Here is a 25,362-nt window from a genome sequence, read left to right as displayed (position 1 = left end):
TGAACACTTTCGTAGTAGCTATTGTCTTCATTTAAAGAGGAAACAATGAGCTCAGGCTTTATCAAGGTCACACGCAGATGAGGATTGGAGCCAGAGCGCAGTAGGTCTCCTTACAGAACCTGTGCTTTCCCTTTGTTTCACAGTCATTCACTCCCAGTCGCAGCGATGGATAGTGTCAAACACCCCAACAGAAATCGCCTTCTAAAGTCTACTCTGTATTGTTACTACAGAAAATACAGTAGCTCTGCAATTGGAATACTTATTATAAATAGAGTATAGAAGTATATTTTGCAACTTTGTCAAAACAGCCCTAATAGCAGTTCTAACCTGATTTTGGAAAGTAATTCTCCTCTGTCTGCACAGTCCACAGTGACTTGTCGTATCAGCTCATGGAATACTGTATTGTAAATGGTCTGCTCCTTCTTCAACATGTGTAGTAGTTTGTGCATCTGGCAGAAAACAAGACAAACAGTACTGATCAGTCACATCAGAGGAAGTCATTTTAAGAGGTAAGAACTCTGAATGTGCATACATTTTAGACACACCTTGATTAATTTCTCTCGGTTGCATTGTCCTGTTTACATACATACGAGTAATAATGACTTTACATTTTTTTTGACTTTACATTTTTTATGTGTAATCATGCACCTCTTCATATGATACACTGAGAAGGCCACAGCATCACTTCTATGATATCTCTATCAAAATTCAAAACCTAAATCTCATCATGAGAGCACAAGACAAATCTAAATTCAGGAACAGTCTACAGCAAAACTAACCTGTGCACCTTGTACTTTAACAGGCTGTGTTGTTTTAGTGGGATATAAAATAATAGGACATTTATAATCAATGGTACCTTATATTTATTTAAATAAAATATACTAATAGTATACTGCACTCTAGTAAGCCAGCAAAAAAGTAAAAAAAGCTTCCAACGCGATGGATTGACACAGTGGACTCAAAATGAACAACTGTGAGGTTGACACAGGCCCAGGTAGTTTTACCCTGTTGCACACTGTGCCACGGTGAGCCAGAGTCAAGTCTACCGCACACAGCCACCACCACGTTCTAGGAATGGTTCTCAGCACGTTATTCATAACATCATTTCACCTCCACAGCGACACTATGAAGTAGCTAACATTGCCCTAGGTTACCTACTAACTGTTTCTAACTTACAGTTAGGAAAACTGAGGCACAAACATATTAAATGAATTATCCAAGGTCATCAGCTAATACATGGCTGAGTCAGGATTCCAACCTAAGCATTCTGCTTCTAAGAGTGCACGCTATTAGCCACTAGGTTATAATGCAATTACCTGGGTTGGTCCTGTATATTCCTGATTTTCCACACCAGCCCTCTCTAGCAAAGTGTCCATCACATTATTCAGCTTGATCACTTCGATTCTTTTATTAGGTTTCCTGAAAAAATCAAGATGGTAGGTGTTACAACAAATCACCCTCAAATGGGAAAAGTGTGGAAAGAAAGGTAGATTCTATAAAATATTGCTGTTGTGTTAAAGCATTAGATCTACATTTATTGACCTGAAAAGATTTTAGTGGGGGAAAAGTAGCAGAAAAAAAGCCAGTAGTATGGTCCTATTTGTGTAAAAGAAAATGTTTTGCTCTTAAAATTCTATATGTAATCCTATAGTTATGATTGTAAGAACACAGAAAGGTTATGGATATAGAAATATTACTGTTTACCTTGGTTATTTCTTAATGTGAAAGGCAAGAAGGCAGTAGAGATAAAACAAACACTATAGCAACCTGGGGAAATACTAATGGTGATACAGAAAATATTAAACTTACAGTACTTAAATACTTATCACAAATTCATAAAAAAGGAAGAAATAAGAATATGATTCATGGGGGAGGGTTGGAGGGTAAAGGGATATCAAGGAGTTTAAGAAGAAAGAATGCTTTGAAAGTGATTGAGGTGATAAACAAGCGGCCATCTAGCTCAGAAGCAACAAAGTCCACATGGAAGAACACACCAGCCTGTGTGATCGAGTGGTCCCAAAGGGATCAGTTACCAGGCATCAAAGAACAAAAAATCATATCATTGACTGCACACCTCCATGATAGGATCGCTGAAGACAAATGGGTGCATAAGCAAATGTGGTGAAGAAAGCTGATGGTGCCCGGCTATCAAAAGAGATAGTGTCTGGGGTCTTAAAGGCTTGAAGGTGAACAAGCGGCCATCTAGCTCAGAAGCAAATAAGCCCACATGGAAGAAGCACACCGGCCAGTGTGATCACGAGGTGCCCAAGGGACCAGGTATAAGGCATCATGCAAAAAAAAAGAAAAAGATATAAGTGTGTGTATGTATGTGTAAATATGTGTATATGTATATATGTATGTATATATGTATATATATATATATCATATTAAATGAAGGGGGAAGTGCAGAGTGGAGACCCAAGGCCCAAGTGTCGACCAATGGAGATCCCCTCATAGAGGGGTTTAGGAGAGGAGATGGGTTAATTAGGGTGTGCGGTAGTATCGATGAAGAACACAGCTTTCCCCCGGATCCTGGATGCTTCCTCCCCCCAACTACCATGATCCAAATTCTACCTTGCAGGGCTGGATAGGACAGAGGCTGTACACTGGTGCATATGAGGGTTGGAGGTAAAGGGAATCCAGGGTGGATGATACCTTCAGGACCAAGGGTGTGAGGGACGATGCTGGGAGAGTGGAGGGTGAGTGGGTTGGAAAGGGGGAACTGATTACAAGGATCCACATGTGACCTCCTCCCTGGGAGAGGGACAGCAGAGAAGGGGGGAAGGGAGACTCCGGATAGGGCAAGATATGACAAAACAACGATGTATAAATTACCAAGGGCATATGAGGGAGGGGGGAATGGGGAGGGAGGGGGGAAAAAAAAAGAGAACCTGATGCAAGGGGCTTAAGTGGAGAGCAAATGCCTTGAGAATGATTGGGGCAGGGAATGTATGGATGTACTTTATACAATTGATGTATGTATATGTATGGATTGTGGTAAGAGTTGTATGAGTCCCTAATAAAATGTAAAAAAAAGAAAAGAAAAAAAAAAGAAAGTGATTGAGGTAGCAATTGTACAATACTGCTTGATGTGATTGAACTATGGAATAGTATGATATCTGTATTAGCTCCCAATAAAAAGTTTTGAAAATAATAAATCTGTACATATTAATTCCACGATGGTATAATTGAATAATTGTTTTGGGTGTCTGCTATACTTTTAATAGTCTTTGTATAATAAAATATCAAGAAAAAGAAATTTTTTTTCCTGAGAAAGTAAATTACTTTAGAAAATAAACTGTACTTACATGGATGGGAAGAGTAAAAGCCTGTTTTCACTATCTGTGAGCAGAGTAGTATATTTACTACAATAAAAAAGACAAATAAATGTTATTTTGTGAAAACCTTCAAGCCAGTATATCACATCACCTGATAAACTTAGACCTCATGGAATTGGTAATATGAGGGCAAACAAAAAGTCCATCACTTTGCACATGAGCATATATAAATATCCATAGATGTCTACAAATATACACACATAACTTATGCTTTAAACACTACTGTATATGCAAATAATGAGTAAGTTAAAAAATCATGAAAGGTCACAACTGCTGGGTGAAATTTTGATAAAGTTTATTCACATCATCTTAAAGCATCTCTCAATAAAATATTTATTCCTTACAAAGGGAAAAATATTTCTACTCCAGTAGAAAACCTGGCCAGTACCCGCTGATTCATGCTACTGTCATCATTAGGACCAACTGGCATGGGTCGCTCCTGACATGGTGAAATGAGGTCCATCCGAGTGTCACTGACAAAAAGGCAATAATCTGAATCTAATCACCAAAACCAGGAGACAAACAGACCGAGGAACCTTCTACACAGTGGCTGGCTGACCTTGGGGATCTCAGCACAACACACAACCACTCTGCCACTAAGGCATTACCACTGACAGTAGTTACAGTTACTCTTTCTGTACCCTCCTTCCTTGTATGAAAAAAAATCATCAGGTCTTTTCATTTTGAGATCAGGAATGATTGGAGTGAGCAGAACTGAGAATAAGAGATTTTAGTAGCTTTAAAATCGGCATCTTTGCTTTTTAATACTTTCAAGAGGTTTTGAGCAATAGATTTGCCCAGTGCAATACATCATATGATTGCTTGACTGCAGTTTCCCTGAGTGTTGATTGTGGATTCAAGAAAAATGAAGTCTTTGACAACTTGTCTTTTCACTGGCTATCATGGTCTACTTCCCGGGCCAGTTGTGGGGAATTTTTGTTTTCTTTACATTGATCTGCAATCCATACTGAAGGCTGCAGCCTTTTATCTTCATCAGGTAGTGCTTCAAGTGCTCCTCAATTTCAGCAAGAAAGGTTATATTGTCTACATATAACACGTTGACATTGAACATTCCTCCGATCTTGATGTGGTGTTCTTCAGAAATTCCACTTCCTTAGATTATTTGTTCAGCACACCGATGAAGGAAGTATGGTAAAAGGATGCAACCCTGAGGCATATCTTTCAGGATTGTAACCCCTGTAGTATTCCCTTGTTCTGCTCAAATGACTGTCTCTTGGTCTGTGTAAAGGTGTCAGATGAGCACACTGAAGTGTAGTGGAGGTGACCCAGAGTTGGTTGTGGTTCACACAGTCAAATGCCTTTGGATAGTCAATGAAACAAGTAAATATCTGGTGTTCTCTGCTTCCTTCCAGGATTCAGCTGACATCAGCAGTGATACCTCTCCTACCACATCCTCTTCTGAATCCAGCTTAACTTTTCTGACAGCGCCCTATCAATGTACCATTTTAAAATATCTTCAACAAAATTATACTTGCACGTAATATTGATATTGTTCAAAAGTTCTGCATTTTGTTGGGTTATCATTCTTTGGAATGGACACAAATACAGATCTCTTTCCATTGCTTAACCATATAGCTGTCTTCCAAACTTCTTATGATAGACTGAGTATTCCTAAGATACATCAACTTATTGAAATATTACAGTTGTTATTCCATCAATTTCCTTATTTTTTAAATCATTTTATTGGGGGCACATACAACTCTTAACACAATCCATACATCCATCCATTGTGTCAAGCACATGTGTACATTTGTTACCATCTTCATTCTCAAAACATTTTATTTCTACTTGAACCCTTGGTATCAGCTTGTCAGTTTTTCCCCCTCTCTCCCCCACCATCCCTCCATCATGAACCCTTGATAATTTATAAATTATTATTTTTTCATGTCTTATAATGACTGATGTCTTCCTTTACCCACTTTTCTGTTGTCCATCCCCCTGGAAAGGTATCATATGTAGATCATTGTGGCCAGTTCCCCCTTTCTCCCCCCACCTTCCCCTTCCCCTCCTGGTATGGCTACTCTCAATATTGGTTCTGAGGGGTTTATCTGTCCTGGATTCCCTGTTTACAGTTCTTCGCATATAATCTATACCCATGTACATGCTCTGGTCTAGCCAGATTTGTACAGTAGAACTGGGGTCATGATAGTGGGGGGGGGGGGGAAGCATTAAAGAACAAGAGGAAAGTTGTATGTTTCATTGGTACTGTACTACACCCTGACTGGCTTGTCTCATCCCACGACCTTTCTGTAAGGGGATGTCCACTTGCCTACAGATGGGTCCAATTGTCTCCACTCCGCACTCTCACTCATTCACAATGATATGACTTTTTTGTTCTTTGATGCCTGATACCTGAGCCTATCTATACCTTATGATCACACAGGCTGGTTTGCTTCTTCCATGTGGGTTTTGTTGCTTCTCATCTAGATGGCTGCTTGTTTATCTTCAAGCCTTTAAGACCCCAGACACTAAATCTTTTCATAGCAGGCACCATCAGCTTTCTTTACATTTGCTTATGCACCTGCTTTGTCTTCAGTCATCATGTCAAGAAGGTGAGAATTCCATCAATTTCTGTAACCTTGTTTTTAGCTAATGATTTCAATGCAGCTTGAACTTTTTCTTCCATCAATGCCCTCAGTTTTTCCTATCATAACCATACCTCTTGAAATGGTTGATGGACCAATTCTTTTCAGTATAGTGATTCTGTATATATTTCTATCATTTTTCGATGCTTCAATATTTTGCCCATGGAATCCTTGTACATTGCAACTTGAAGCTTAAATTTTTCCTTCAATACTTTCAGCTTGAGATATGCTGAATGTCTTCTTCCTTTTGGCTTTCTGATTCCAGGTCTTTGCATATATATCATTATAATACACTACTTTGTTCTCTGAAGTTTCCCTTAGAAATTTTCTGTTCAGCTCTGTTACTTCATCATTTCTTCCATTTGCTTTATCTACTCTACGTTCAAGAGCAAGTTTCAGGGTCTCTCCCAACATCCACCCTGGTCGTTTTTTTCTCTTTCTTGTCCTTCTAATGACCTTTTGCTTTATTCATTATGTATGATGCTAGATGTGATGTTCTAGATATCATCCCACAATATGCCAGTTCTTCTGGTAATAATGTTCAGTGAGGCAAACCTGTCATTGAGATATTCTCTAAATTAAGGTAGAATATACTTAAGTTCACATTTTGGAACATGTGGACTTATTTCAATTTTCTACACACACATATACATATACATACATATATATGGAAGACTTATGGTGATGTGGTGGTTGCAATGTGCAAGTCCTAACCAAAAGGTCAGTAGTTTGAACCTACCAGCTTCCCCATGGGATAAAGATGTGATAGTAAACCTTTCATAAAGATTTATAGACTTGGAAACACTATGGTGCAGTAGTACTCTCACAGGGTTGCTGTGAGTTGGACTTCCCTCAACAACAATGGTTTGGTTTGGGGAGAGAGATATATATCCATATATTTTAACATTCATGAGTAAGTTTTAGACATCATAGTCCTTCTACCAAATATCTGTGTGTACGCCTACTGTTCACTTATTATCGCATTATCTGGCACTTCACATTTATGATCTGAGATGTAGTCAATTAATATGGTTCTTCTAGCCATAACCCCTTATGTCAGTGGTTCTCAACCTTCCTAATGTTGCGGCCCTTTAATACAGTTCCTCATGTTGTGGTGACCCCCCAGCCATTAAGTTATTTTCATTGCTACTTCATAATGGTAATTTTGCTACTGTTACGAATCAGGCGACCCCTGTGAAAGGGTCATTCAACCCACAAAGGGGTTGGGACCCACAGGTTGAGAACCGCTACCTTATGTGACATATAATAAATTCTTGTCTGTGGCTATAATCCAGTTTTGGAGGGAGCTCTCTGCTATGCTAATGGATTAAAGTGGATTAAATATCCACCTTAGTAGAGGGCGTGAACCAAGTCACCGCCCTGGGTTTCCTCGCGGGTATGGTCTTCTGAAAGACAGAAACCGCACCTCCATGTAAGAATGAGCCATCTCAGAAGGAACACAGAGAACAAGGAAAGCGAGCCAGCACTGGAGCACGTTTAAGATCTCTGCTGGAATGGGAGAAGCTAAGAGCAGAGGCTGCAGCATGGAGACCATGGGGCAGATCAAAGGAGCCAGACTGAGCCCAGAGGCTGAGGCTAGACGACCACGACACAGAACACGGGGCAGGCCCAAAACAATGGGACTGAGAGGCAGTGACAGGTGGGCTTTCTGTCCCATGAGGTAGAAATTAAGGGAGAGAGGTGAGAGACCAGAGGGAGAAAAAGCTACTGGCTAAAGAGAGGTGTTTCTGTGGACCAGTGACTTTACCCTGATAGCGAGACTGATTCTGATTAGTGGTAACCTAGTACCTTCCCTAATAAACCGCCATCGTTGTGAGTTTTGTCTGAGTTCTGTGTGGCCACTGCAGCAAAGTATTGAACCCAGCAAAAAGTAGAGTGTTGAGGGAGGAACGCTGGTGTCAGAACAGGGCAGAATGGGTGTCAGAAGGATGGCGTGTGGACGTACGCTAGACCTGTGCCTTTGGCAATTTTTCCTGTGGAAATGGAGTCTCCTGCCCCTTTGTGTAGCCAAAGGAGCTCAGACAGGGTCTCCGTGCCAGTTTCCTATGACTACAGTATAAAAACTCTATCCATTTTGTACACTAAGGACACATAGTTGACATCATGGAAACTAAGGTGAGTAATGATGTAATGGTTCACACTGTGTCAACTTGACGAGGCCAGGATTCTTTGTTTGGCAGCTTTGTAATAATGCAATTTAGCATTATGTTATGGCGTTGTCAGCCTCCATTTTGTGATCTGATACCTTCATTCTTCATTTTTCTATAATGCTGATTTTTGCATGATCTGGTCTTTCTATCTATACAGAATATATATGTGTATAAATGAGACAATATCAGGACAGAAGCTATGTTGGAATTTTATGATTCTTTAAAATTTTATGATATTTTTATAAATTTGAAATTATGTAAAAATAAGAAGATCCCAAAAATGGATTGCTTAGATCTCTTTAGCAAAATATTGTTCTGATACTCACCATCAAAATGAAATGTTATGTAACATACCTACTCTGTAAGGTAAAGAGATTGATTAAAAAACCAGACTTATAGTAACCCTATAGGGCAGGGTAGAACTGCCCCTGTGGGTTTCTGAGGCTATAACTCTATACAGGAGTAAAAAGCTTCATATTTCTCCCTTGGAGCAACTGGCAGTTTCAAACTGCTGACATTGTGGTTAGTAATCCAATTTGTAACTCACTATACTACTAAGACTTATTTTTTTTAAAAAGACTAATAAGGTAATAGACCCTGGGTATTTTACTATAAAAACTTAGTCCAACAGCCCTTACAGATGGGTCGTGGGGAGGAGACAAGCCAGTCAGAGTGCAGTATAGTACTGATGAAACATACAGCTTTCCTCTAGTTCTTTAATGCTTCCTCCCCCCAATATCATCCCAATTCTACCTCACAAATCTGGTTACACCAGAGGATATACTCTGGTACAGATCAGAGCTGGAAACACAGGGGATCCAGGACAGATAAGCCCTTCAGGACCAATAATGAGAGTAGCAATACCAGATGGGTAAGAGGAAGGTGGGGGGAAAAGGGGGAACCGAACACAATGATCTACATATAACCCCCTCCCAGGAGGACAGGCAACAGAAAAGTGGGTGAAGGGAGATATTGGACAGTTTAAGACATGGAAAAATAACAATTTGTAAATTATCAAGGATTTGTGAGGGAGGAAGGGTGGGGGAGGGAGGGAGGGAGGGGGAAAAAGGAGGAGCTGATTGATACCAAGGATTCAAGTAGTAAGAAAATGTTTTGAGAATGATGATGGCAACAAATGTACAAATGTTCTTGACACAATGGATGTATGCATGGATTGCGATAAGAGTTGTACTAACCCCCAATAAAAGGATTTATAGAAAAAACAGTCCAAATTTCTAGATTTTTTTAAAGTATAAACATTTCAGGTATTGTTTAAGAAAGAAAAGCAGGATTCTATTTCCAACCTCATAAGTAAGAAACAAAGAAAACTAGAGAGGCCTATTCTGTAGTCTGGAGTGAAGTCCTAAAGCTTGTGTTAGGAGAGTCTGGTTACCTTCCTTGGTCTATATGGTCATTGCTCAAAGCCATTCCCAAAGAGGTATAGACGAGTATTGAGACTAAAATTCCATTAAAATTGCACACTCTTCTGAGATTTTTTTCATTAGTTTTTTATATCTTCCTTAAATTGTATTAGGATGGCAAATGCAAATGTTCTCTTATTTCGCTGTTTAGACTGATAAGAGCATAAGTGCATCACTGTTCTTCGTTGGCTCTGTCTGGGAAGAGGTCTAGTGGCCCCCTGCCGGGTATTCAGTACAAAATACTTACTCATCGTGACACTCCAGACCTGAAACTCCTGTGTTAGACACAATATGGAATTCTTCAGGAATCAACGTGTCTGCTAATCGCTTAGGCTTGAAAAAGGGCAAATAAAAATGAATATGTTAATAGCTGAAAAAATAAGTTCTATATATCCTAACTCTTACTTTCAAGAGGTACTTTCATTAAGTTGAGAAATTTTGATTAGAGAAAACAATATCAGTAATGTGGGTCACACCAAGCGGCAAAAGCTTTTGCAGAGGGCACTCATATTTAAAAACAACGTGAGTTAAAGAACAACCTTGGTTCTAGTATTGTTTGTTACATGTGCTCCATATAGTCAGAGATTTGTTGACTTTGAAAAAAAATCTATCAAAACTTCCATACCAAAATCACCATCATCAAGTTGATTCCAACTCATAGGCCATAAATAGGAAACCTGAATTTATCTTAGCAAGATCCCCAAAATAAACATTCTACAATTGGATTTGTGGGGAGGGGGGCAGAGACACACACAGACACAGCATTGTGTTGTAACAGAGGGGCCTCAGTTCCTGTGGGAAGCCGGGGATGAAATCATGGCCACTTCAAAAAAAATCACCACGTCCCACTCACTGCCATCAAGTCAATGCCGACTCACAGTGGCCTCATCGGACAAGGCAGAGCTGCCCCTGTGGGTTTCTGAGATGTAACTCTTGACGGGAGTAGAAAACCTCATCTTTCTCCAAAGGTTTACAACTGCTGACCTTTTTGTTAGCACCCCAAGGTGCAACCCATTAACCCACCTGGTGAGCTATGAACCACCAGGCCAGTAGTTCAAATCTACCAGTCAATCCATGGGAGGAAGATGAGGCTTTCTAGACCCACAAAGATTTAAGTCTCAGAAACCACAGAAGCAAGTCAACCCTGCCTTTTAGGGGTACAGTGAGTCTGAATCAACTCCCTGGTGGGAAGTTGGTTTGGAGAGGGTTGGGGTGGGGAGAGGACAGGGAGAAATCTCACCTCCTATACTTTATTTTCTAGATTAAAGTGGATAGCTGGTTTAGAAAATGGCTTAAAATACCTTTGATTTTCCTGATGAAATATTCTTCTCTAGAAATAATTTTTAAATGTTATGGAGACAGAAACAATACAGGTTGTTGCAATACAAAGGCCTGGCTTTATACTTTGAGGGAATTTTTTTAAGTAGACAGGAAAATATATAATTAGTCAAATACTTGATTTACCTTATGAGGCACCATGACACCATCTTGTAAATGTGAAGCACGGTCCTCACGTGGGGGACAAACCTTATTCTCTCTGGCTTCTCCTTTTAAATATTTAACATCATACAGGAATGAAATGTCCCTAGAAAATTAGAAAAATACATTTTCAAAATAAATTTTCTGTCAGCCTACTGGATAAGAGTGGGTAAGGTCTATAGACAACCTTCTAGTGGGTAAAAACAGGCAACCTTGTCAGCAAAACTGATCTCACCTCAGACTTTCCAAAGATGATGGAGGCATTAGACATGATGAGTTCCCCCTATATTCTTGGTCTTCTCTACCTGAAAATTGTCATTTACATCACAAATTCTCCCCTAATCTTCAGTCTCAGGTTAAGATCTATTCTCAGGCCCTCTACGATAATTCCTACTAACCTGATCTCTGGTTTCATCCTTGTCTACGTCCCCTGGGAGTTTATGCTATCAATCACAACTTCTGGGTGGCTCCCTCTCCGTGAGAATTATCCCCATGGTCTGCAGCTCTAATTTTTTTTCTTTTTTGGAAAAACCCTCCTTGACATTGGATCACTTTCACATTATCATAGTGTGGCTAGCTCTCCCTCCAACTCCCTCTAAAAGTCTGATTAAAAAAAAAATTCTCTCCAATGCTCAATTTCACTCACACATCTCTTTTGAGTTTTCTTGAAAGCTGAGGATGACTTCCCACTACCAAATTAAACACCTATTATCAGTTTTACAAACTCCTACTACTTCCTTGAAATATTTTGCAGGATTGATTGACTTTTCCCCCCAGACACCCTTCTCTCTTACCATCTATGCTACTGGATTCTCTTTGGTCTTTGAGGTAGTTAGTTTATGGTGCCAACCTGGCCCATAAACACATCTGGGGTTAATTGAAGGGTGGAGGGATATATAGCTCAGTGAGTCTCCCCTTTCTAGTTCTTGGGTCTCTTGCTCTCTGATGGTTGGACCAGGGTGCAACTGCCTTAGCCAGTTCCCTGCTTCAGCTGGCAGGGCTCACTTCCTGCAAGACATCCCTGAGGAGAAGCCACATGGACCTACCCCAATGCAGCCCTGGGTGCTGGAGCAGCCGTGTGGAGACCCCTGCTAGTGCTGAGATGCTTACACATTCACTGACTCGGCTTTCCTCCTACAGTCGGCATCACTGCGTGTTTTGTGCGATGGAGGAGGACTTTGTGGATTGGTGTTGGACATATGGGTTGATGTTGGACTTGCGGGCATGGGCAGCACTGGGTTGGGATGTTTTCTTGATGTGCACTTACCCTTTATGTAAAACTCTCTCTTATACATGAGTTTCTGTGGATTTGTTTCTCTAATGTACCCACATTAACACAGTCTTTGCCTTCCTTTCTGAGTACTCCTTCTCTGTGTCCTCCTGCCTATGAAATGGAAACTCTCCACAGGGCTCTGTCCTCACCCTCTACTCTTCTCCATTCATTCCCCTTGGAAGTATCATCAGACCTTCAACAACAGTCACAGTTGTTGCCTCGCGGTGAAACAGAATTCTTTTCCCTGCCCTCTAACTTTTCACCTTTCTGAGTTCACTAATTGTGTCCCTAGCACCACTCATCGAAACCACAGCATCTGGATTTGACTCCTTGCCTCTCTTTGTCTCAATAGCTAAAATCGGTCTCTGCTGAGGTAAGATGGCACTGAGCTGATTTTCAATTCCTGGTGACTCGTGTGACCATAAAGAACTGCTCCCATGGGGTTTTCTCGGCTGTAGTATTTATGGGAACAGACTGCTGGGCCTTTCTTCTGCTTAGCTGCTGTGTGGATTCCAATCCACAGTCTTCAGTAAACAGCTGAGTGCTTCATTGTGCCATTTGAGCTCCTAAGGGTTTTTCAGTTATGACATAAATTATCATAATTAGAGTCTCTATGTGGGAATTCTGAATTTTATGACTTTCCTGTAAGTATAAAATGAATGGTAGCTTTTAAAATAAATTTTTTAAAATGTTTTAATGACCTCTCCTAGCCAAGGATTGGGCAAGTGGTTTAAACCGGGTCCAGACACTCTCCCAGGGAGACTGCCTCTTGAATAACTGAATCCTAAGTGGGCATTTCCCAGAAAGAAACAGTGGGCATGAGTTCATCGGCACAATGGGGCCCTTCTGCCAGATTTCCCAAGAGCTGATTTAGGGCCTAATACTTCTGAAGTCTAGTTCTTCCAGCTTTTCCTTTAGTTCCGTGATTCAGTTCCATCCTTCCTCTACTATTGTTCTCACTAACTGGATGGCCACTAACTTGATGGTTTCTGATCAAGCATGCACCACACTTAGAAGGCCCTCACTCCAAATTCAGCAGTTCAAATACTCAAAGTCCAACTCCGATGCTATCGTCATAAAACAGTAGTGCTCTTTCTAGGGAAAATAAACCTCCTTCTGGGTTCCCTCTGTTTAGCACTTGGAGTTTGGAGTTTCCCATAATGCCCAGAGTCAAACTTTTCACACTGGAGACATGGTTAAATATTTGTGGAGTAGATTTATTGACTCTTCGTTATCATCTAGATTTGGAAATTTCTATAATGACTATGACTACTTTATTATTTAAACCGTGGCCATTTATATATAAAAGATTTTATGTCCAGTGCTTAGCCTAGAATTTCTAGAAGATTTAAACCAATTAAGTATATGTAAATAAGAAGGAACATTCAAAAGGTCTTGCTGCTCAGGGTCCAGTTCATACATGTGCAGGTTTATTTTAAACATGTCTCTGCAATCGATGTAGGGCGCTAGATTGTCTTAGCCCATTAGACTACCTTCCGGTACAAAGGTCCAATCAAAACAGTGGCTTTCCAGGGTGATACTGGGTGATAGGAGAAGCTGCCAGTTTGAGGGGGTTCAGAACAAGAAAAGGTACCTGCTGCTTAGTCCATATAATCTCGCAGGCTCTGTGGGATTTAAGATCTTAGAGGTGAGAGAAAATGCCATGTGGAGTGTACAGAACAATCAAAATGAAAATCTCTAGTTTTCTGCAACAAGGTCACATTATCTGCAGCAGAGAATTGTGTCTTTTAAAAAAACAACTCCTGCCATGCTACAGAATACCACTAGGGGCAGAGCACCTAAAGGTGAACACCAAGTGACCAAGTGTCTAGAATTGCCCACCATGAGCTGGGTTCTGCTAGACCCAACAAGTCATACAACTGGATAAACTCAATAGCAATCACTTCATTGAGGTGATACATACAGAATCAATAACAAGAAAAGCCAGGTGCCCATGCCATCCACTATTTCTGCCCCGGCACCCATCTCCTCAGCTCACACCTATGACCTACATGAGGCCAACTGATGAACAAGAAAAAAGCCTAAGCTTGGTGTATTAGATCGAGCTCTCTAGAGAAACAAAACCAGGACACTTATGACTGTATATATATATATACAGCTAATTAGTCCACAGAGCAGTGCAGAGGGTTCAGTTCAACTCACTTTCATGGGACAGTTAATATACTGAAAGTCGTTCAACCCACTAGGGGTTGGCTGCCTGTCCAAGGTCAAGGAAGCAGAGAACTAGCTGAAGCAGCAGCACTGATCACCAGGGAGAAAGAGAGAAGGGGGGGCCTTGCAAAGCCCCTCATTGCCCTCAATCAAGCTGCGACCTGATTAAATTATTGGCCCAGTTGGCACAATAAAACTAATCAACACACTTGGTATGGGGAGGTAAACTCAGTATGTGGGTGCAAGCCAAAACTAGATGGCAGTCGCTCTTCAGCCTCACTCAGGGTGACCTTGAAAGGAAGTAGTAAGGGAAAGTTTATTCCACTAGAGGTTTAACCTAATCATCAAACATGAGTGACAGAGAAGTGGCCTGAGGCTAGACTATAAGTCGGGCTCCACCCCTCAGGATAGGGACCTGCAGCAAGCACAGGGTGTTGGCTTGTAAAAATGAGGGTAATCCAGGATCCATACGGCCCTAGGCCAGTTGCAGCAGTCAGGGCTACCGTTTGTACTATTAACCGTCCTCTTCAGAATACACACTGGAAATAGAGGCCACAAATCTCAAAGCCCTCCCTCATTGTAAGAGGGCTTCCAAAAAAGTTGTGAACAAATTGAATTAAAATATAACAAAATTACCCAAGTGTGGTAAGTTAAAAAAATGTTTTAGCTAAAGTGAAATACCATATATACTCGAGTATAAGGCGACCCGAATATCAGCCAAGGCACCTAATTTTACCACAAAAACTGCATTAAAATGTGCTGGAAAACTCAGCTTATACATGAGTCTATGCAATATAAAGAAAGAGGCATGCCGAGAATAAAACAATAAATGGACTGTTTTTAGAAAATGATCGGGTCGGTCTTCCCAGACAAAATGTTGACATTTAGCATATTTTTAAGAATTATACAAAAGCAAACGACACTTGCTGATTTTATCTGAAACACAATAGGGATTCATTTTTTAGAGAGTCGGGAATTAAGCACTTGTTCCTGAAGGGTTTGCATACTGTGAAACTATCTTTACCATGCTCTTTGTTCTCAGCGGTACAAAAAAGGTACACATGCACACAAAAGGCACCTGACCCATCTGAATTTGTTCCTCTTTATACAGAGGAAAAGCACAGTATAGGGACAAAGAAACAAAGACATGGAAACAACAAATTTAAGCAAATCCAAAGAATGGAGAGCCAGCATCTATGGGTATCCTATTGACAGTAAGGATAAACAGAGGTGATCTTTTTTGCTCTTCAGTTGTAATTTGCTTCATCAAATATGGCTCAAATCTCAACTATATGCTTTTTGATTTTCTACCCGCGCAATAAAAAATAACATACTATTTATCTCCTTGCTCTCTTAAACTGAATGTATCCCCACTCTCCTCCTCCTTTACCTTCCAGCTCCCGTTAGGGAGACCGGATGGTCAATCAGGTATTTGAACTTGTTCCTTCGAATAGGGTGATGCCAGACGTGGTCTACAGGGCGTAGGTGAGCACCCTAGGAAAAAGGAAAAACAGATGAATATACAGCAGATGGCACTTCAGTCAAATGAAATATATTTGAGGTAGTTGTAGGTTAGTATTTACATCAAGGATATTAAAAGAAAGCAAACTCCCTAATCCACACTATGGAGAAAGACAAACTAGAAGAGTCCTGTAATGAAAAAACAAAACATCAACAAGAAGAAAGTACACTACCTTGCAAGCCTGGCTAGACCAGAGGATGTACACTGGTACAGATAGAAACTGGAAACACAAGGAATCCAGGGTGGATGATCCCTTCAGGACCAGTGGTGTGAGTGGTGATACTGGGAAGGGAGAGGGAGAGCGGGTTGGAAAGAGGGAACCGATTACAAGGATCTACATGTGACCTACTTTCTGGGGGATGGACAACAGAAAAGTGGGTAAAGGGAGGCATCGGACAGGGCAAGATATGACAAAATAATGATTTATAAATTATCAAGGGCTCATGAGGGAGGAGGGAACTGGAAGAGAGGGGAAAAAATGAGGACCTGATGTCGGGGGCTTAAGTGGAGAGCAAATGTTTTGAGAATGATGAGGGCAACAAATGTACAGATGTGCTTTACACAATTGATGTAAGGATGGATGGTGATGAGTTGTATGAGTCCCTAATAAAACAATTTAAAAAAGAAATCACACAACAAAACACATTCACCATAACAAAAGAAGAGAGTACAAATGACCACTAGTGATTTGTGGAAGGAGTTCAGTAGTGTAAGAGTTAAATAAATTAACTGCTAACCACAAGACTGGCAGATCAAACCCACCAGAGGTGCCTTAGAAGAAAGGCCTAGTGAAGTCACAGCCTTGGTCTGGGATCTTAAAGATTTGTCTTAAAACAAGCAACCATCTAAGGTAAGCATCAACTAAGTTGACATGGAAGAAACACACCAGCCTGTGTGATCCAAAGATTGTAAACAATGAAATCCATATCTGAAGATAGGAATGGTATCAGAGATTACATTCTGAACAGTTTGCAGAAGGCTATGGATGACAGTGGAATCCCAAAACCCATTTGCAGGGTCCCCACATGGATTAAGTCTCCAGTGATGAGAGCCTCCTCTGATGAGAGCCAAGCCTTGCTATTAGACAGAGCATTGTAAAATTGATTACGGCAATGTAGTTAGGTTAAAATGTAAAACTTTCTCATTCGATCTCCCTTTTGACTCATTTTAAAGGTGGTTTCTAATGTTTTCTGCTTTCCTCTTGAGGTTTTTCTATTTTTGTCTAGTCATTGTCATTCGTCTATTGGTTTCCTGTTTGTGCTTTGCATGAGAAATCCAGGATACGCAGACCTAGAGACAGTAACTAGGGGCATGGCCATGGAAGGTGGGGGAATGGAGAACTCACAACAACAGTAGGAGAGGAAGATTTTCTGAAACTTGGGTGATGATTGCACAAATCTTAATATGATTGAATGATTAATTTGTATATATGAAATATATGCAAATAAAATTATTTTGAAAATTTGAAACAATCCTTCCCCCAAACCTATACAATTTAAAGTGTATGTTTTTTAAGACTATCTGGAATATTTATGAGTATGCTCACTACACTTACTAAAAGGAATATCACAAAGATTAATGCTCCCAAGAGCAATACACACGCAGACATAGGTACATACCTTTGGGACTCTGCTTTTCCGAGGAGGCAGGAATTTTTCAGGACACGAACCCGCACTGGCTGCAGAGGTCAGAGAGAGGAGAACTTCCTCGGGGATGCACTCGTTCTGGAGCAAAGGCGGAAAGGGCCTTGAATGAGCCACCATGCTTTTTTTCTCCTTTAGCTCGGGAAGACCTGAGAAAAGGAGAGGAAAGCAAATGCCTTGCTGTAGTTTCCCATCGAGTTAGGTAGATTCCCAGCCTGCCCCGCCAACCCAACAATGTTTCTAACAGAAACAGAGAGGAAAACATCGTGTCTGGTTGGCCAGAATGTTATTGTTGTGCGCCACCCAGAGCAACCCTGAGTGCGGCTGAAGAAACAGGGCCTGTGCAGATGCACCACCCTCGCAGTGGTTCCTATGCCGGGCACATGGTTATGGTGCAGCCAAGGTGTTAGCCCAGTTCTTTGAAGGCCTTTCTCTCTCTCTCCTTTGGTGGGGGGAATGGGGGACACTTTCTCTCTTTCACTGCCCCTGTTTTGCCAAGCATCATGTCCTCCTCTAGGGACTGGACTCTCTTGAGGCCATAGCCAAAGCCTGTAAGATGGAAGTCTCGCCATCCAGGACTATCAGGTGCACTCTGGCCTTACTTCTTCTAAGAGAAGACACATTTATCTGTCCTGTTAGCAGCCCATGATACTTTCAATAGTCTTCTCCAGTTCCACAAGTGGAATGCATCCTTAATCAACGTCCAACTTTCATATGCCTATGAGGTGACTTGATACCATGGCTTGGGTCATGTGCATCCCCTTAGTCCTCAAAGTAACATTTTTGCTTTTCAACATTCTAAAAAAGTCTTGTCCAACAAATTTATCCAAAGAAAAGTGTCTTTTGATCTCTTGACTACTGCATTTATGATCATAGATTATGGATCCAAGCAAAACAAATTCCTTAACAACTTCAATACTTTCTCCATTATGTTATCTATTGGTCCCGTTGTGAGGACTTGGGGATTTTGTTTGTTTTGTTTTGTTTTTTTACATTGAGCTGTGATCCATACTGAGGGCTACAATTCTTGATCAAGAATTTCAAGTTCTCCTCACTTTCAGCAAGCAAGGTTGTGCCATCTGCATATTCTAGGTTGTTAAAAAGGATAACTAACAAAAAATATTTAAAACATAGATGCTCTCCTAAATGAACATATTCCCAGCCCTACTTATACATCAGACGCAGGTTCAAAAATGACTCCCGAATGTCCCAAATTCAAAGTTAAACATTTAAATTCATTTTACTTGCTCAATTAATTGGAATAGCCTTAACATAATGGAATTATATCATTTCCCTCCCTATGATGTGAAAATGGCAAAACAAAGCTCTACTCCCCACTCCCCAGACTGTCAAATTATTTAGTAATGCTTACTAGATATATTCCAAGGAAAGAATGATTTGCTTTAAGTTTTGGCATTTCTAGAGCGGAAGGGATCTAGGCTGGGTTTCAAAGTAAGAGGAGATTTCAGATAAATGGAAACAGGAGAGGACATTCCGGATAGGGTGGAACAATCTGAGCAAATGGGCGGAGCGAACACATTACAAAGCTTGACCAGAGCAGAAGCATTCTAAAGGCAGGATTAATGTGGGGGAACACTCCACAAAACGTCAGGTAGAGGTGCTTGTCACGTGTTCTTAACCAGGGACTTATCCAGCACGTGTCAGTGAGCCATACTGTGGTGGCTGGCGTGTTGCTGTGATGCTGGAAGTCATGTCACAGGTGTTCCACGTGCCGGCAGGGTCACGCAAAGTGAACAGGTTTTAGCAGAGCTTCCAAACTATGAAGAAGGAATAGGCTATCCACTTCAGAGAAATCAGCCAGGGGAACCTTATGAATAGTATCGAAATATACTGGCAGATTCTGAAAACCTGATGGGTAGAAGCAAAACATTATCAGACACAGTGCTAAAAGACGGGCCCTCCGGTAAGAAGGCACCATGGACTGACCCAGGGGCTGTAACAATGGACGCAAATAAAACAATCCTGAGGCTGGCGAAGGGCCAGGCAGCACTTGGTTCTGTTGTAGAGGGCTGTTATGAGTCAGAACTGACTCGACAGCATCTATTGTAGCTCTCATTCATTTCTATAAGAAGAACTGATTACAAGGAACTACATATAACCTCCTCCCTGGGGGACGGACAGCAGTGGGTAAAGGGAGACGTCGGACAGAGTAAGATATGACAAAATAATAATTTATAAATTACCAAGGGTTCATGGGGGGGGAGCAGGAAGGGGGATAGAAAATGAGGAGCTGATGCCAGGGGCTTAGGTGGAGAGCAAATGTTTTGAGAATGATGAGCAAAACGAATGTACAAATGTGCTTTATACAATTGATATATGTATGGACTGTGATAAGAGTTGTATGAGCCCCCAATAAAATGATTTTTTTAAAAGAAGTATCTCACTTTGATTACCATCACAACCTCTCAGGTCAACATCAAGTCTCTATCCCTGAGTTTGGAATAGAGGGTATCAGATGAAATAGGGGGGAGAAAGACCAGGGACTCGGGATGTTTAAGAGTTTTAGCATGATCTCACCTAATAAAAGGATAGAGCTGGAGAAAATGTTAGCATAACAGGGAGGGACGAATCTAGGTGATTCTTTTTCTAATAATTTACATCTGTACATAAAAAAATCTTCAGGAATTTATTTCACTTACAGACATTGCTGACACCTAGTCCATTTGGGTTGCTGTACTAAATTGCATGTTGTTCTCTTGCCTCTATTTTTTTTCTTCTTTTTTTTTAATTTTAACAATTTATTAGGGGCGCATACAATTCTTATCACAGTTCATACATATACATACATCAATTGTATAAAGCACATCTGTACAGTCTTTGCCCTAATCATTTTTTTCTCTTTTCTTTTTTTACATTTTATTAGGGACTCATACAACTCTTATCACCATCCATACATATACATACATCAATTGTATAAAGCACATCCATACATTCCCTGCCCCAATCATTCTCAAGGCATTTGCTCTCCACTTAAGCCCCTTGCATCAGGTCCTCTTTTTTTTTCCCCTCCCTCCCCTTTCCCCCCTCCCTCATGTGCCCTTGGTAATTTATACATCGTTATTTTGTCATATCTTGCCCTATCCGGAGTCTCCCTTCCCCCCTTCTCTGCTGTCCCTCTCCCAGGGAAGAGGTCACATGTGGATCCTTGTAATCAGTTCCCCCTTTCCAACCCACTCACCCTCCACTCTCCCAGCATCGTCCCTCACACCCTTGGTCCTGAAGGTATCATCCACCCTGGATTCCCTGTGCCTCCAGCCCTCATATGTACCAGTGTACAACCTCTGCCCTATCCAGCCCTGCAAGGTAGAATTCGGATCATGGTAGTTGGGGGGAGGAAGCATCCAGGATCTGGGGGAAAGCTGTGTTCTTCATCGGTACTACCTCGCACCCTAATTAACCCATCTCCTCTCCTAAACGCCTCTATGAGGGGATCTCCATTGGCCGACACTCTTGCCTCTATTTTTAAAGTTCCTGTAAACCAGAGACTATGTAAACAAACGTGTTCCTTTGGTAGTATAAAACTGGGTATATAAATCAGATAAACTTAAAATATGAAATTGGGCGACATTTGAGAAAAGGGGAAAAACAGCACATGATAACCCAGGAATAGTGGCGCAGCGCTTAAAAATACGGCAACAACTTGGGTTTGACAAGCCAGTCGAAAAGGAATGGTTTGGGACTTTCTACAAATTTGGAGGAAAAGAAAGACAGCTAATGAACTCTTGCTGCAATGTCCCACGCGAGCCAACAGGGACGGCCGGGGCGGGGATTGCTGTGGCCGTGGGCATGCGCGTGGAGAGCATCCTGGAGAACCGTTACCTCGGGCCTCGTCCTTGGAGGCAGAGACGGTCGGTGCTCTGCCCTCGGGCGCCGCGCCTCCACTCAGGACGGCGGGGGGCGTCTGCGGGAGAGACATCATCAACCGCGGCTCTAGGGTAATTCCGCTAAAGGAATCTCGCTTCAGAAATGTTAGCGACCCCTCCGGAAAGGGAATCCACAAACAGATCAGCGCCGCGCTGCACGCGCCAGCTGCCACGCCGTTCTGCGGGCCAAACATAAAAGCTGCCGGCGGCCGGGGCTGCCCTGTGGAGCGCAGAATCCGTCGGGCACGGGGTCGCTCCCTCGGGGATCTTCGGACACTCGGTCGGCCCGCCCGCCGAGTGGGACTCGCTCGGCCGCTCGCAGGGCGGCGAGCGCCCCCTGGTGGGCGCGCTCCCTCCCTCCCGGCGGGGCGGCCCGCAGCCTCTTCCGCGGACGGCCCCCGAGCGGCGCCCAACTCCCCGGACGCCGGAGGCGGGGCGGCGTTAGCCCCGACTCTGAATCACGGGTGACGGGAACTGCACCCACAAACTGAGTTTCCCGCCCGACCCCAGCCCGCCTCGCCGCTTCCCGGAACGCCGGCGTGTCGTCATGGAAACCTAGGGCCCAGCCCCCTAGCAACAGCGACTAGGGGCTGCCTTCGGTGAGGCAGTCAACCCAGGGAAATCGCAACAGAAACGCCTGCACTCTAGGAGTTTCAACCTGTCTTAAGTTATCGCATAGGCCGATAACAATATGCCCTAAAAAGTGCCTAATTGGTCCGTTCTCAAAGAACCCCAAAGCGCCTCAATCTCGGGGCTTCCGGCGGCGTGCCGGGGTCAGTGCGCAGGCGCCAGCCTGCCCCTCAGCCGAACTGGAGGAGAGGGTGGGTTCCCCTGGGGTTGAGTAAAGGTCTCTTAGGAGTTGTCGCTCTTTTCCGCTGTCACGCATGCTTTTCTAAAAGACAGGTTCCGGCGGCATCTTGATCACCCCGTCCGTGGACACCCAGGCCCAGAAAAAATAAAAGGCCAAAGCGATTTTATGATGGACGCTGTATCGGAGCGTCAATCCTGAGCACTGGGTTTGCAGAAGCCTTCAGTGGGGGCCCCAAAATCCATTTTTGAGTCAACAGATATTGAGCCCCATTGGCCTCTGATTAGCAATATGAAAACCTTTGCCCTTAGGCTGGATGTTTGAAAGTGGGTTCTTGACACTCCCTAGCCAGCCCTCTGAGAGGCAGCCTCGCCCTTTGAGACAAGCCTGCTTGTGCTCTTGATGGGCGTGGAGGTACTAAGATCACATAGCTAAAATGCTAGCTAGACAGGCAGGCAAAGGGAAGATGTGATGATGGCAGGAATCTTAACAAAGGAGAGAAAGCGACATGTTTCCCACATACTCTCCAGCAGGACGGAAGGTGAAAGGCAGATGAAGGCAGGGTGAAGAAAAGTAGGATGTTCCCACTACCCCCACAGTGACTGGGTCTGGTGACTAGAGCACAGCATGAAGTCTAGGGGGTGCTGTGGTGCAGGGGGACACATACTGGTAAGAGGAGGTATGCTTCAGAGGGCCAGCCAATAGCAGAAGACCTGGCAGAAAACCAGCCAATAGGGGAAGGTTCATCAGACAAATAAAAGGTCTGGCTCTACATTCTACCAGGCCTTTGATTGATTTGTTTGTTTTATTTTGTTTTTAATTACTGGGAATTTAATACACAGGTATAACTTATACACACAAATATAGAATGATGACAATTTGTATAAATCAATATCAAACCCTTTTGTAATATTTTCCAGCTTTCTTCTGAAAAAATAAAAAACTTGGTCTGACTCTGGTTTTCTCCGAGTGCCTCCCTCTTTCCTTACACACAGACAGACACACACCACTGCTCCAATGAGATGTCTACAGTAGTCACCCTACTGCTCAGTCACTCTGCTCAGGCTTCTAGTTTACTAAATCTCATGACATCCTACCGCGGCCCCGTAATTTGATGTTCACTGTTCCCTGCTCTGGCGATATAGTAGGTTAAGCACTGGGCTGCTAACCAGAAGGTCAGCAGTTCAAACACCCCAGTTTCACCAAGGAAGAAGGATGAGATTGCTCCTGCAAAGGCTTACAATCTATGAAACCCCAGGGAGCAGCTCTGGTCTGTTCTATAGGCTCATCTCAGTCAGAATGGACTCAACTCCTCTGTCCCACATGAGTCCTAGTGGTGCAGTGGGTAAAGCTTGGGCCACCACCAAAAGGGTAGCGGTTTCCGTTCACCAGCATCTCTGTAGGAGAAAGATGGTACAGTCGGCTTCGATAGAGATTATAGCCGTGGAAACCCTATGCAATAGTCTATTCTATCCTATAGGGTTGATATAAATCAGAATCAACTGGACAGTAATAGGCTTGGGATTCTCTTCCATCTTAAGGCTTTTCCACCAGGCCTTTTAGATGAGCTCCCAAACTCACTGCCATGGAGTTGATGCCGACTCAGAGCCACCCTCACAGCCAGGGTAGGACTAGCCCCGAGAGACTGTAGCTCTTTAGGGGAGTACAACGCCCTGATTTCCTCCTTTGGCATGGCTAGTGGTTTCAAACTGCCGACCTTGCGGTTCGTAGCCCAATTCATAACCACTACACCAACAGACTAGCTAAGGGACCTTTAAGGAGCTCTACTAACAGTAAGGTCGACAGTTTAAATCCGTCAACTACCCTTCCTCCCATGTCACCTGCAATGGGGGTAATTTACTCTGAAGCATCACAGGCAATTAACTCAAGTTAGAGGAAGAAAAAGAACTTCTTAATAGAAGATATACAGTAGTGACAGGAGCCCTGCTGACATAGTGGTTAGAAGTTGGGTTGACAACCACAGGGCAGCAGTTTGAAACCACCAGCTATTCTGCAGGGGAAAGGCGAGGCTTTCTACTCTCTTAAGACATTAACAGTCTCATAAATCCACGGGCAGGTCTACCCTGTCATATAGGATCACTGTGAGTCGGAATTGACTTGATGGCTGTGAGTTTCGTTTTGGTACACTATAGAGACCAAGAGTCAAACAGGCTTTTTGGTGCCCTATTTGAAATTAGAATACTTATAGATACCTTTTACTTTGGAGTTTAACTTCAAGCAGCAAGGCCTAGCTTTTAATCACTTGCCATCAGATATATGAGTAAATGTGAGAAGATTCTCGGCATTATCTGGCACCTATAGGTGTCATCCAAGCCTAACTTGTTTCTTTTTGAGCAATTTATAAAAATTCCATAGATACAGCATTAGGCTAACTGCCTTTTGTAAAGGGATTTTCCTAATACAAGACAAACCATGACATGGTTGGAGGACCCTGACCTGATCTTGTAAACTTTTCTAAGCTGCAGCAGTACATACCCAATCATGGCCTCTTTCCCACTTCTATAATTCAGCCTGCAACTGTGAAAATTAATTACCGCCACCAAGATGTGGGTATTTCCTTTGTTCTCCATTTCCTATTTAAGTGACATTGTTTCTGTGAATCCTTGTACACCATCATGGCCTCGTGCAGATGGTCTCCTCTACCTGGATGTTTTGTCTTTGGCTTCTGTGACAGTTTATTGTGCCAGCCTGGCCGATAAACACCAGTAGGATTAACTGAAGGGCAGAGGGATAAATGGCTCGGTGAGCCTCGCCTTACTTATTCTGTGCCTCAGTTTAAAGGGGTACACTACCTGTGGGATGCCTAGCCTGTGGACTGTGTTGCTGTAAGTTGAGGTCCCTTTAAGCCCATACAATTGGAATGTTCATCTCTGGAGCTGGGGACCGACAGTTGATGACAGTTGGGGACCTGCCTTGCTGTTTGCTGCCTGGTTATATATAGCCCAGCTCTCTCTACAGAAGGGGACTGGCACCTGGCAGCTCTCAAGCCTTAAAGGACTGCTAGTGTCTCACTGCTTTATAATT

At 42.5% G+C, this 25,362-nt stretch overlaps 1 protein-coding gene across 1 annotated transcript in view; it reads right to left on the bottom strand.

The window, feature by feature from the left end:
- AXDND1 (axonemal dynein light chain domain containing 1) overlaps positions 1-24,908 on the bottom strand; it is a 150,171-nt gene extending 125,263 nt beyond the window's left edge. The window contains exons 1-9 of the mRNA XM_075541353.1: positions 24,814-24,908; positions 21,466-21,962; positions 17,602-17,774; positions 15,851-15,954; positions 11,001-11,121; positions 9,784-9,869; positions 3,309-3,365; positions 1,317-1,419; positions 328-449 (exon numbers count right to left, since the gene is read on the bottom strand). Of these exons, the coding sequence (XP_075397468.1) occupies positions 328-449; positions 1,317-1,419; positions 3,309-3,365; positions 9,784-9,869; positions 11,001-11,121; positions 15,851-15,954; positions 17,602-17,774; positions 21,466-21,962; positions 24,814-24,908 (1,358 nt within the window). The remainder of the gene's footprint in view (positions 1-327; positions 450-1,316; positions 1,420-3,308; positions 3,366-9,783; positions 9,870-11,000; positions 11,122-15,850; positions 15,955-17,601; positions 17,775-21,465; positions 21,963-24,813) is intronic.
- Positions 24,909-25,362: the final 454 nt, after the last annotated feature.

This window comes from Tenrec ecaudatus, chromosome 1 (genome assembly GCF_050624435.1).
Source record: "Tenrec ecaudatus isolate mTenEca1 chromosome 1, mTenEca1.hap1, whole genome shotgun sequence".
NCBI classification, from domain to species: domain Eukaryota; kingdom Metazoa; phylum Chordata; class Mammalia; order Afrosoricida; family Tenrecidae; genus Tenrec; species Tenrec ecaudatus.
This window is presented reverse-complemented; position numbering and strand designations above follow the sequence as displayed.